The sequence below is a fragment of the Microcaecilia unicolor genome, chromosome 8, assembly GCF_901765095.1.
Source record: "Microcaecilia unicolor chromosome 8, aMicUni1.1, whole genome shotgun sequence".
Classification (NCBI taxonomy): Eukaryota; Metazoa; Chordata; class Amphibia; order Gymnophiona; family Siphonopidae; genus Microcaecilia; species Microcaecilia unicolor.
This window is the reverse complement of record NC_044038.1, coordinates 175,093,946-175,108,133: the sequence shown is the minus strand read 5'-3', so window position 1 is coordinate 175,108,133 and position 14,188 is coordinate 175,093,946. Positions and strand designations below refer to the sequence as shown.

The window sequence follows — 14,188 nt, the reverse complement described above, 5'->3', positions numbered from 1 at the left end:
TGCCCAACTACTTCCCACACCCAGCGCTCATGCTATATCAAGAAGGGGAGAGGCATGTCGGACGCCACATGCGCTCACAAAGACCCACTGCTGCAGTCTCCTGCTTCTGTGAGGTGCTGAAAACTAAGCCCATGTGCTGGATCTGTAGAGAATTGTCTTTTCTCCAGGGAACACCTACTCAGTAGGGATATGTGTTGTCAAAAATATGTGGTTGATTTTGGATATTCCAATATTTTCCCGAGTTACAGATGGGGTTTTTTTTTTTTTTGGTGGGGGGGGGGTCATTTCTCAAATTTATTTTTATTGCACACAGTGGGGGTAAATCAATAAAGAAGGTGCCAACATGTATGCACCAAGAATACACATACATTTATTTTTATTTATCCATTCTTGTATCCCACTGTTACCCAGAATCAGGTTTTGCTTCAAAGTGGCTTACAATTTACATTTTGGTGGAGTTACAATACTGTTGTGCAATGTGGAGAGGTTATCTATATAGTTCGTGTGGTTATTCACAGAGTTTTTGAAGAGACAGATTTGAAGAGGAAAAGGTAGTGGTAGCTTTTGTGTTCAGCTGTAGAGTTTTGGTGATGTTTATTCATATTGTTTTTGAAGAGGTAGATTTAAAAGGAAGGTGACGATATCTTTGCGATTAGCTGTAGAATGCAGACCGGAATGCTGAAATATACAAGCCTATGGGGAGTGATTCTATAACAGGGCGCCCCGATGCTGCACAGGGGAGCTTCTATACTACAACAATATCTGTGCATAGGCGTCAATACAGAATACCAGCCCTCACTGGTGTGCTTAGAGTTTGGCACGATCACTTACGGCAGGTCAACGGCAGAAGTAAATGTCCTAGCTATGTTACGCCCCCATGCAGCTAAGCAGTACCTTACAGAACAGTGTGTGCTACACTTATCTGCACAAGATGTGCATAACCATAATAAATGTAATTACAGAGTTGCCCTTCAAGTGCGCACTTATATGTGTAAATGTAATATTCCAGTTACCTGCTATTCTATAAACAGACGCCTATTTGCAATGATGACTAGTTGGAAGATAGGCTTAGAATCTATGAGATAATGCAGAATATTAGATTTTTACAATAAACAATAAGAAACATGGGTGGAGTCTGGGCACACAATATGTAAGGCACACAGTGAAGCACATAAATTTCAGAATACTATCATTTATGCGTGATTTTTAACAACCTAGGCATGAGCTGGTGTAAGGGTCATGCCCTATTTTAACTCTGTGGTAACAAATGCCCTACTGATCAGGTCTGAAGGCACTCAGAGCTAGCTTCCATATATGGAGCCAAAAAAGCGCTATTCTATAAGTCGTGATTACAGTTTGGCACAGTTTATAAAACAGCGCTTACGCCCGAGAATCGTGCCTAACTTTAGGCATGACCATTTGTACCTACTGAAACGTGATGCAAATGAACGGACCTAAATTAGCCATGTATCCTGTTATTCTATAAAAACACATGTAAATTTTAGGAACGCCCTGTTATACCCATGACCCAACCAATTCCACACCCCCTTTTTTCAAATTGCCTGTAAACTTTAAGCATGGATCCCCTGCCTAAATGTATGTGCGTACATCCCAATTAAGTCTAATTAGTACCAATAATTGCTTGTTAAAAAGCCAATTATTGTCACTAATTAGCTTTTTATTCAATTAAATTACATGTGCAAATTGGGCGTGTGCAATTTTTGGTGACTTTTATAAAATTAATGGCACAGTGTGTGACGGGATAGTGATTGGGAAACATTGACACATGAGAAAAGTAAGCAATTAGCATCAAAAAGGATTGAATTGACTCATCCCAACCAACAAAAAGCCATTTGCAACAACGTTACCTTTTCATGGTTCTCTATTATAATCTCAACAACAATGTTCTGGAATTTGATGTCCATGATGGCTGCCACGGTTTCTTCCTGTGGCCGCAAAAGTGTTGGACCGAACACCACACCCAGGTTGGCCACGGTCATCAGGTTCTGTTTGTGGTTACTGGCAACTCTACCAAGGGGGGAAAAACAGAATGGGATGAGAAAATCAAACATGAATAAGGGAAATGAGTATCTGTCAGGCACAGAAAATGCCCATTGACCTCACAACTTTTCATGACTGTTGAATTTCTACATGTGTAGTGGGCAGTAGGCACCATTCAGATCTCGTGAAAAGTATATTAAATCAAAGGAGGTGATAAACTCCCACCAAAGCCATCTAGATTCTGAAAACAGTTGAGAGGCACAATCTGCAGCTGGCTCCCAGGAAAAAATTTTCAATCATGACCATTCCCAACTATTTGGAGCACGGGACTTGGGCTGCTTTCTATCCAACAAATAACTGGTATTTTACATGTCACTGTACAGCTCTTGAGGACTCCCAGAACAAGATTCAAAGGTGTTTCTCTTCTTTGGAGAGGAGAATGAAGCATGACAACCTAATGATTCAATTATAGGAATGCTCAGAAGACTTACCAAAAAAATATATTATAGAACTATACATGTCCTTCTATTTCCAAGTGAAAATTGAAAATAAAATCCCTGCTGACAGATGCCTACGAGAGCGTCCTTCATCAAGGACCCCACTCCATCAATCTATGAAGTAGCCTACTGCCAACTCCAATACAGAAGGCTGCTTCCCACAGCTCTGACAACCACACAGCCATTCAGGTTTTAGAATATTCCTAATGAATATGTATCAGATACATTTGCATGTAGTGGGTCTCCAATATATGCAAACTATGAATATTCATTACAGATATCCTGAAAACCTGTGGGGTCACTAGGACAGTTCTGGGAAGCTCTAGTATAGAATACCAAACCCATAGAAAGCTTTGAGATGATAAACTGATTTGTTAAAATGTATGCTATGTTATACAAGGCTTACTGTCCGCAAATACCTACATAGTTCATTGCAGATTCCAAAATAAAGAAATATATACTGAGACATAACCTCAGGAATTATATTATGTCGCATATCACTCATCGTAATCATAATTATGAAAAACATATAATAAGCTTGCTTAGTTATATCAAACAATCATATAACAAGGTTGTTTTAAGAACTTTACGAAATAACTGATAATTCCTGAGCATAGACTTTCCAAAGGTAGAGAATTCCACAAAGAAACAACTAAATAATGAATAGAAGAGTTAAATGTCATCTTAAATATTGTTAAATGAACTGTTAGAAACTTTAATAACATGTGATCACGAGTTGTCATGTTAGTAATCGAACTACCATGTAAAAATTGCACAAGATCAGACAGATACAGTGGAATATCTAACTTTAAACACAACTATAAACAGTTTAAACCTAATCCTGGCTTCAACCAGGTGATAAATTATCTAAAATAGTGTTTATTGTACTATGCCAATTCGAAAACAAGTCATGAGACGATGACGCCTTCAATACGTCCTCTAATTTATCCCAAAACTCAATAGAATCAACCTTTCCTTTAGTATGTACAACAATCTTTTAATCCTTCCTTTTATAATTAGACTCCTGCCATGAAATAGTAAAATTTAACAGAAACTGATCTGTCCAACGCAAAGGAGTAATGCTAGTAAAACATAAAATACAAGTCTGCAGCTCTGAATATGTCACAGCAAAAAAATATCAAAAGTATGACCTTTTTCATGACAGCTATGTTTTTTTGGGAGGGGGGGGGGGGGGGTTGGTAGTGCTATGCACTGGCAAAAGCACTAGAATGATACAACAATCAAATATTTTTAAAAAGTCAAATATTAGAGTATTTTAGGTCAGGCTCCACTAGACCATTCCAAATCTTCTCTTAGGGGTCCTTTTACTATGGTGCGCTGAAAAATGGCCTGTGCTGGTGTAGACACGTGTATTGGATGCACACAGGTCCATTCTTCAGTGCGCCTGCAAAAAAGTCCTTTTGTTTTGGCCGAAAATGGACATGCGGCAAAATAAAAATTGGTGTGCGACCATTTTGGGTCTGAGATCTTACCACCACCCATTGACCTAGCGGTAAAGTTTCACCCGTTAACCGGGCGGTAATGGTCTACATGTATCAAATGCCAGTTACTGCCCAGTTAGTGTTGTGTGCTGGAAAATTTCCAGCATGCTTAATGGATGCACATAAAAAATTAAATTACCGCCTGGGCCACAAGGTAGCCGGGTGGTAGTTCAAAACTGACGCGCTCACTCACCTACGCAGCTTAGTAAAAGGGCCTCTTGGGTAGTTAACAGGCTTATTTTCGAACAGGATCGCCGGCGATCTTCCGACACAAATCGGGAGATCGCTGGCGATCTCTCAATCCCGGCCAAATCGGTATTATCGAAAGCCAATTTTGGCCGGCCCCAATTGCTTTTTCGTTGTGGCGCCGGTCAACCTTCAAGGGGGCGTGTTGGTAGGGTAGCGAAGGCGGGAAGGGGCGGAGTGGGGTGGGGTTACGAGATGGCCGGCTTCACCTTATTATGGAAAAAAAAATGCCGGCTCAAACAAGTATTTCGCTGGGCGGACTTGGTCCATGTATTTTTAGGACCAAGTCCCAAAAAAGAGCCCCAACTGACCAGATGACCACCGAAGGGAAGTGGGGATCACCTCCCCTTACTCCCCAAGTGGTCACCAACCCCCTCCCACACACACACAAAAAAAATTAAAACATTTTTTGCCAGCCTGTATGCCAGCCTCAGATGTCATCTCCAGCTCCCTGACAGCAGTATGCAGGTCCCTGGAGCAGTTTTTAGTGGGAGCACTGCACTTCAGGCAGGTAGAGGACCCAGGCCCATCCCCCCCCCCCCCCCCACCTGTTACACTTGTGGTGGTTAATGTTGAGCCCTCCAAAAAAAACCAAAACCCACTGTACCCACATGTAGGTGCCCCCCTTCACCCCTTAGGGCTATGGTAATGGTGTAGACTTGTGGGCAGTGGGTTTTGGGGGGGGGATTTGGGAGGCTCAGCACACAAGGGAAGGGTGCAATGCACCTGGAAGCTAATTTTTTTTTTTTTTTTTAAGATTTTTTAAGTGCCCCCTAGGGTGCTCGGTTGGTGTCCTGGCATGTCAGGGGGGCCAGTGTACTACAAATGCTGGCTCCTCCCATGGCCAAATGCCTTGCATTTCGCCGGGTTTGAGGTGGCCAGGTCCGGTTTCCATTATGGCTGAAAATCGGACCCAGCCATCTCATCTAAACCCGGCGAGTGATTTGGCCGGCACCAAGCGTATTTCAAAAATACACTTGGCTCCGCCCCCTTACAGCGCCGGCCCCAAAGATGGCCGGCCATCAATTTCGCCGGCGCCATTCGATTATGCCCCTCCAGGTCACTCAACCTTCTTGCGCAACATACTTTGAAGTATTCTTCAATTAAAGTACTTTTTTATATTAAATAGAAGTTCCAATTATACAATCAAATGACCTCCTTCACAAGTAACCAGCCCCATTTTGCTCAAAAGTTCATAACGCTTTTTGTCCATGTTGTGGGCATTGCTTGCAATGAGCCCAAATTCCACCCACTTCTTCCCGAAACATGGAGCGACGCTAACTGTGAAGAAAGACATTTCCATCACTTGGAAATCAAACGCATGTAGCAGATAATCGGTTCACAAAGCCATCAATTGTTCAGCACTTGGCAGAGTCTATGCAAAAGGAATCAGAATATATTTATCCCTAACAAAAGATTATTATGAGGTAAAGAAGTTCAATGGTAAACTATAAAAATGCCAGCTGGAACACAGGAAGTTGAAGACAGAACCATTCATTATTCCCCAGAATCTCCAAAATTAAGTAATCAGATGCAGACAATTCACACTTTCTATTCGTTACCTAATGAAATCTAATGGGTTAAAAATCAGTCCCATTCTTTAAAAAAAACTGGTAAAATATTAGGAATGTCTATCTTTGGCTGGTGAAAGTTGAGGCTTTATTCGTGTTTTGACTGTGCAATTATGATGTATTTAGAAAGTCATCTGATTAAACATAAAAACATAAGCGTTGCCATACTGGGACACACGGAAGGTCCATCAACCCAATATCCTGTTTCCAACAGTGGTCAATCCAGGTCACAAGTACCTGGCAAGATCCCAGAACAGTAAAATAGATTTTATGCTGCTTTTCCTAGAAAGAAGCAGTGGATTTTCCCAAGTCCATCTTAATAATGACTGATGGACTTTTTAAAGAAAATGATCCAAACCGTTTTCAAATCCCACTAAGCTAACTGCTTTTACCATATTTTCTAGCAACGAATTCCAATTGCTCACAACATACCAGAATGTTAGCATATCTTGCTTAACCTGAATGTAGAAACTAGGAAGCAGCACATTTCAGCATCACCTGTGTAGGAGGTCAAAGGTCAACAAGATGGTGGTGAGGAGAAAGCCTAGCACTCTACTTTGTGAAATGTTCATTACCATCTACAGTGGCTCGAGTACTATCGAGACATATAATGGAGGGAGGGGGAAGGTAAAGAAGGGATTGCTGGGAAGAATACAAGGGTTAGGGAGAGGAGTATGAGATAAGAAATTTGGAAATGTAATCAGGGGCTGGCAGTAGGAGACATCTGTATACTAAAAGAAGCAGTTGGTAAGTGATCTGGTAAGAGATGGGTAATCAATGTTCTTGCTTTAGGAGGGGTGTGACATGGTTGAACTTACATTCATTATGTGAAAGTTTGACAGCTGTGGACTGCACCAGCTGTAGGCATTTAAAGGAGAAAAGTGGTAAACCAGATAATAACTCATTACAATAATCTAGGTGAGTGATTACTAGGGAGAGCGGAAGGGCGTGAATGCTAGAAATAGGAAGATAAGATTTAACTGAACAAATGCGTTGCAGAGCTGAAAAAAAAGGCAACTGAGTTGTTTTATTAATATGATGTTTAAATAAAAGTTTTGGATCAAAAATGATTCCCAATACATATAGTTTCTCAGAATAAGCTATGATGTGACCTTGAAAAGTGGGAGGTGACAGAATAGGGCAGAAAGGGTTGGGAAAATTGCTTCAGTTTTGGAAATATTAAGAACTAGTCTATGATCTCATAACCAAGTACCAACCTTTTCAAGACAGGAGTTTAAGTCCCTAGAGTCAGCTTTGGGACCCTCAATGCAACCCTCAGTTGTGTGGTGGCTGAGAACAGCAAAATAGCCCCAGCAGTCCCTTAGGACCCCTGAAGAGCCAGTGCACATCCTATGGAGTGGAACCACAGGTGTAGGCTGTTTTGGGTCACCAACAGGCTTATTTTGGGTGCCCATCTTTCGACACAAATCGGGAGATGGGCGTCCTTCTCCCAGGGTCACCCAAATCGGCATAATCGAAAGTCGATTTTGGGCCCCCTCAACTGCTTTCCATCGCAGGGACGACCAAAGTTCACGGGGGTGTGTCGGAAGCATAGCAAAGGCGGGACTGGGGCGTACCTAACACATGGGTGTCCTCAACCGATAATGGAAAAAAGAAGGGCGTCCCTGACGACCACTTGGGCGACTTTACTTGGTCCATTTTTTCTTACGACCATGCCTCAAAAAGGTGCCTGAACTGACCAGATTACCACCAAAGGGAATCGGGGATGAACTCCCCTTACTCCCCCAGTGGTCACTAACCCCCTCCCACCCTAAAAAAAAAAAAACTTTAAAAATATTTTTTGCCAGCCTGTATGCCAGCCTCAAATGTCATACCCAGCTCCCTGACAGCAGTATGCAGGTCCCTGGAGCAGTTTTAGTGGGTGCAGTGCACTTCAAGCAGGCGGACCCAGGCCCACCCCCCCCTACCTGTTACACTTGTGGTGGTAAATGTGAGCCCTTCAAAACCCCACCAGAAACCCACTGTACCCACATGTAGGTGCCCCCTTCACCCCTTAGGGCTATGGTAGTGTACAGTTGTGGGTAGTGGGTTTTGGGGGCTCAGCACCCAAGGTAAGGGAGCTATGCACCTGGGAGCAATTTCTGAAGTCCACTGCAGTGCCCCCTAGGGTGCTCGGTTGGTGTCTTGGCATGTCAGGGGGGCCAGTGCACTACAAATGCTGACTCCTCCCACGACCAAATGGCTTGGTTTTGGTCGTTTCTGAGATGGGCGTCCTCGGTTTCCATTATCGCCAAAAATCGGGTACGACCATCTCTAAGGTCAACCTAATTTTTGCGATTTGGGCGTCCTCGACCATATTATTGAAACGAAAGATGGACGCCCATCTTGTTTCGATAATACAGGTTTCCCCGCCCCTTCACCGAGACGTCCTGTGAGGACGTCCTCTGGAAAACTTGGGTGCCCCTTTCGATTATGCCCCTCCAAGTCTTTTCTGCTTGCTTGTCCTTTATTTAGGGAACTCACTTTGTGAGGCTGAAATACAGAACTCCAGCCTTTAAAGGGGACAAATCAGGGTTCACAACCAGACTGAGTTATTCTTTACTCTATACCTTAGCTCAGGAGTTCTCAACACAGTTCTCAGGATACACCAACTCAGTCAGGTTTTCAGGATATCTGCAATGAATACACACGAGATAGGGTTGCATACAACGCAGACAATGCATGCAAATGTATCTCATGCATATTCATTGTGGATATCTTGAAAACTGGACTGGCCTGGTGTGTCCTGAAGACTGGATTGAGAATCCCTACCTTAGTGCATTTTCTTTTTCACTACAAGGGCAAACAAGGATCACTTGAGTTGCAGTGACTGGTTACTTCCCACTTCTACAAGGTGGTACTTTAAACAGGATTCTAAAATTTGTCACCCTCACAGCAAAAGCCCAAAGACCTTACCTTAAATAAAGGGGATGATTCGTGGGGCAGGAAACACTTGAAAATCTGCACCGCCTCCCTGGAGAACAACAGCTTTCCTCCATGCACAGAAAAGGCTAATGAAAAATGCTTTTTAGTTCAACTACAAATTGAATTATAAATTGGAGGTTTAAATCTTTTCAAGCATGACTCAAAACTTTCATTCCAGTAGCACAATTAAATCCATGTGTAGCGTACCTGAATCCAACTATTTATAAAATTCAGAAACATGTTGCATTTTTCATTTTGATTCATTAGAGTCTAGCAAAAAATAAAAAAAACATGAATATGTTGAAAAGCCATTTGATCTAAGGCACTGCCCCAAGCTGCAACTGATGGCAAACATTATCACTTAACACGTCAACGTAATAAATTGCTTTGTAACTTACAGTAATTATTACGGAAAGGTAACTTTGCAGGGTTATGCAGACTACTCAAAACTGAATTATTAATGCACTGAAACCAGTCTGGGGTCTTCTAGTATGAGCTGTGCAAGTCCACTGTGCGGGGAAGAGTAACAAGATGAATGAGATGGGATGGGAGATAGAGATGCATTATCCTCTGAACCTAGATATAACACTTCTTATTTGTGGTCTGACTGAGCTCCTGAAACAGGTTTCTATTCTGCAAAAAGGTACAAACAAGTCTCCTGCTGTCACTTTCCCTTTGGCTGTTTGCACAACCTGACTTCAAAAACTGTTGACGTCATGTTCCTCTGGGTTATCTGCCCACCCCTCCCATGTCAGTGATGAAGGACCCAATTCATCATTTTCTAAGTGGAGTAAGAAGCAATCACAATTCTCTTATCATAGACTGAGGATAGCAGAACATTCTTAATGAGTCAGGCTCAGCATATTTAAGTCATGACATGATCAAACGATGTGAAAAATTCTACAGAACGCTGGGAGACGTTCATCGTACGAGAACAGCAAGTACAGCAAATATTAAAACTGAAAAATAGCCCCAAGGGATGGACAGCTTCCTTTATTTTTATAAGAGACCACAACAACAAATACTTAACAGCTTTATGAGAAGGAAAAGAGAGACAGACAAAGCAGGAAAACTGTCGGATCAGTAGGTTCATTTTTGTCCACTTTAATTTGGTTTTGCGATGGACAAATGCAGCAACATTTACCACAGGGTGGTTACATTTTGGAATCAAACCATGGAAGCAGACAAGGTTTTTTCAAAACACCTGTGCAGACACCTACAGTGCAGCTAAGATTTCAGATGTTGTGTTTGAAGTAGAAAGAATTTAAAGTAGCTATCTTCACGACAAGAAGGGCCAGGACTATATGAATATCTCATGATGATGGAGTCAAGTGGCAAAACTGATACTTGAAGTTATAGGGCTCTTCATCTTGGAAAAGAGACATCTGAGGGGGGATATAATTGAGGTCTATAAAATCCTGAATGCTATAGAACAGGTAAAAGTGAATCGATTTTTCACTCTTTCATAAAGTACAAATACCAGGGGACACTCAATGAAATTGCATAGAAATACTTTTAAAACAAATAGGAGGAAACATTTTTTCACTCAACGAATAGTTAAGCTCTGGAACTCTTTGCCGGAGGATGCAGTAATAGCAGTTAGCGTATCTGGGTTTTAAAAAGGTTTGGACAAGTTCCTGGAGAAAAAGTCCATAGTCTGCTATTGAGACAGACACGGGAAAGCCACTGCTTGCCCTGGGATTGGTAGCATGGAATGTTGCTACTATTTGGGTCTCTGCCAGGTACTTGAGACCTGGATTGGCCACTGTTGGAAACAGGATACTGGGCTAGATGGATCTTTGATCTGACCCAGTATGGCTATTTTTATGTTCTTAGTTTGAAAGGAGTTTGAGTACTATGGTAAATCAGTTGCTTTAAGAATTTCACTTTTTTATATTTGTGATTATATAGATTGTGGGAATTACATTGATAGCCATCCCTATCAATCCCTAAGTTTTTATTTAGAGTTTTCTTTCATGTGCTATCAATAGTGCACTCTCTTCTGAAAGAGTGTGCATTATTCACAATCATTGTGCACTATTCACAGTATGCACTATTCACAAAGAGTATGCACTACTCAAAGTCAGTGTGCACTATTCACAAAGAGCGTGCACTATTCAAAATCAGTGTGCACTATTCAAAACGAGTGTGCACTCTTTCCCAAATAGTGTGTGAACCACAATGCATGCACACACTATTGGAAAAGAGTGCAACTTTTTCATAAACAGTGAGCATTCTTTGCAAATAAAACTCTTAACATTGCTCCAATGAAAACACAATGAATCCCCACTCCCCCAAAAAATGACCATTCCATGAAATGGCACAGGAAACCAGACAAGACAGAACTTTCTGGCTGCACACTCATAACCGTCTGGTCTCTACCCCTCCAAACTATGCTTTGGTTTCATGAAGGCAGGAAAGAATCCAGGCGTGAAATCTGTGAACGTCATCACTTGGAAAAGTTACACACATTACAGTAGAGTTTAATCAAGCTTAAACAAGCCAAGCTGAGCTCCTACTTCCAAAAAGAATAAGCCCTAAACTAAAACATGTTGCCGCGATCTTAGTGATCATAGCTATTGATCCGACTCCACATTGAAGCAGACCTCCCAAAGTACACAATCATCAATGATATCAACATATGTTGTCATGGCAGCATTTCAGTAATAAGCACACTTCAAGTCACTATAAACATGGAGATTGTTTTATAAATCCCCTTCTACTTCCCCATACATATTATGGAGGCAAAATGCAAGAGCAACACTGGCACATAGAAACATGACAGCAGATAAAGGCCAAATGGTCCATCCAGTCTGTCCATCCATACCATCTACTATCTCCTCCTCTCCCTAACAGATCTGACATGCTTGCTTATTTATTTATTTATTTATTAGCATTTATTGACCGCCTTTTTGAAGGAATTCACTCAAAGCGGTGTACAGTAAGAATAGATCAAACATGAGCAACTGACAAATTACAGCAGTAAAAACATTCAAAAACAATACAAAGTATGGCATTGTATACTACTCACAATGTCAACACAATACGTAATAGAACATTATAATTGATAGTGAAGTGTAAAGCAAAGATGTAACATATAGATAGGTAAGAAAGTAGGAAGAGCTAGAAAGTAAGTAAGGTGCTTGATTTAAAGAAAGTTGCACATGAGGTCAGAGAAATGGTTAAATATTATCTCTGCTAGAGTAGGAGTGGATAAACACGTCCTGCTGCAGTATATGCAGCCCAAATCACTCCTTGTGTGTGTGAGTGAGACTAATGAGTTAGTTACTTCTTCCATTAAAGGCCTGGTTGAAGAGCCAAGCTTTCACCTGCTTCCTGAAGTAGAGATAGTCTTGTGTTAAGCACAGCTTTTCAGGCTCTGCTTCTAACCATCAGGCTCATTTTCGAAAGAGAAGGACGCCCATCTTTCGACACAAATCGGAAGATGGGCGTCCTTCTCACAGGGTCGCCCAAATCAGTATAATCGAAAGCCAATTTTGGGCGTCCCCAACTACTTTCCATCGCAGGGACAACCAAAGTTCACGGGGGGTGTCGGAGGCATAGCTTGTCCCTTGCTCTCTTGAATTCATATATAGTCTTTGTCTCCACTACCTTCACCGGGAAGCCATTGCAGGTATCCATGACCCTTTCTGTAAAAAAAACATTTCCTTAGATTAGTCCTGAGCCTACCATCTTTTAACTTCATCCTATGCCCCCTCATTCCAGAGTTTTCCTTCAACTGAAACAGAATTGCCTCCTGTACATTAAGGCCACTGAAATATTTCAATGTCTCTATCATAAGAATTACGCTGTGGACAGATAATCCTTTGAAGTTCAAGTGGAACAGGTAAAGATTAGAAAAGAGGGGTATTTAAATATCCACTGATAGAATGCACATATTACCTCAGCCTTTTTCTCCTGAACTATAGAGTACCTATCTACAAATAGGTTTGGTCATTGAGAGAATTAAATCCAAACAATCACAGCCAGACCACCAGCAGAACAATCACAACTGGTATCATGGCTCTTACAGCTATCCAGATGGTGTTGCGTCTGAGTTTGCATGACGGACACTGGAGATATCTTGCTGTGGCTTTCTTAAAGGTAATGCAGCATGGTTGGACTGTGTCCTGGTTTTTATGTAGTGGTTCTCACTCTGGATTGGTTGGTGTCTGTCCAATCACATTTAAGCTCTTGAAAGCAGGAAAAATCAGTTTCTGTCCAATTAGTTAAAACTCTTGAAGGTCTGAAAAGTTGTTGGTCTCTAATCAATCAATTTTCCAAAGATGTTCTCCACTTAGAAATCAATTATATGTTCTCTTGGGCTTCTGAGTCTGGTATCATGGTTCTTGCAGCTGTTGGGGTGGTACCATGTCCAAGTTTACTTGACCAACATTTCAGTCATCTTTCTGTGGCTTTTTTCAGGGTGATGCTGTATGGTTGGTCTGTGTGCTGGTTTCTATGTAGTATTTTTCAATTTGGTTTGGTTGGTGCCTGTCTGATCACCTTTAAATTCTTGAAGATGGGAAAAGTACTTGATGTCTACCCAATCAGTTTAAACTCTTTATTTATGAGTGTTTTGGGGGATAAAATTGTAATTTTTAATGTGGACTGCTTTAAAACCTTGTTGTATCTAGTGGTATTGCTCGTGAATAAATCAAATCAAATTTTAAGTACTGCAGTTCAGGCACTACTGTCATCCCATAGAATTGGTTTTATGTCCTGCTTTGAATTTTTGTTAGGAAATCTCAAATTGAAATTGATGGTGTAGATTATCATTATTCGAAAGTGAAGATTCAATGACATTAAACATGGAGGAATGAATATCAGCAAATTGAATTTGGTGAAATGATGAAATCACTAAGATTCTGCTAAGTTGAACATAAAACACGACATGAAGTTTAAGGAGCGAGTAAATGCTCTGTTTTAAGAAGTGGAGTAATATGACACCAGCATTTGACTCCTAAGATCATCTTAACAGCAGTGTTCTGGATATGTTGTAACCTCTTGATGTCGGCCATGTAGAGACCTTGAAAAAGAGCATTACAGTAATCTAAATGTCCCAAAACCAACAAATGAAGCAGTATATGAAGCACTTTTTTCTCAAAGCATGACCTAACAGAGCAGATGTGAAAGCCTCAAAACGGTTTGAAAGATCATTACTACAGATGGATGCCAACCAGAATTGTTATCAGAATTCCACATGAGACAAAGAGGGAAATAAAGGTCTCCAAAATCCATACTTCCAATTTTACACTTGTTGAAGACATTCAGCAAAAGAATGAGCAATAAACAGAAGCAGAGGTTGAAATCGCACCGTTAGAAAGAGAGACGCAGAGACAAATATATTTTTTTAAAAAGTGATGTCCACTAGCTGCTTGAATGATACCATGCATTGGCTCTAATGTCAAGAAATTAGTTCAGGGTGTCGCAGCTTTTTGCTCTC

The 14,188-nt window shown here is 41.2% G+C and overlaps 1 protein-coding gene across 3 annotated transcripts in view; it reads right to left on the bottom strand.

The window, feature by feature from the left end:
• The window catches only part of ARHGAP26 (Rho GTPase activating protein 26), a 369,115-nt gene that overhangs the window by 97,936 nt on the left and 256,991 nt on the right, over window positions 1–14,188 (bottom strand). For all 3 annotated transcript variants that reach the window (XM_030211544.1, XM_030211545.1, XM_030211546.1), the window contains exon 18: window positions 1,869–2,028. In XM_030211544.1, coding sequence (XP_030067404.1) covers window positions 1,869–2,028 — 160 coding nt within the window. The remainder of the gene's footprint in view (window positions 1–1,868; window positions 2,029–14,188) is intronic.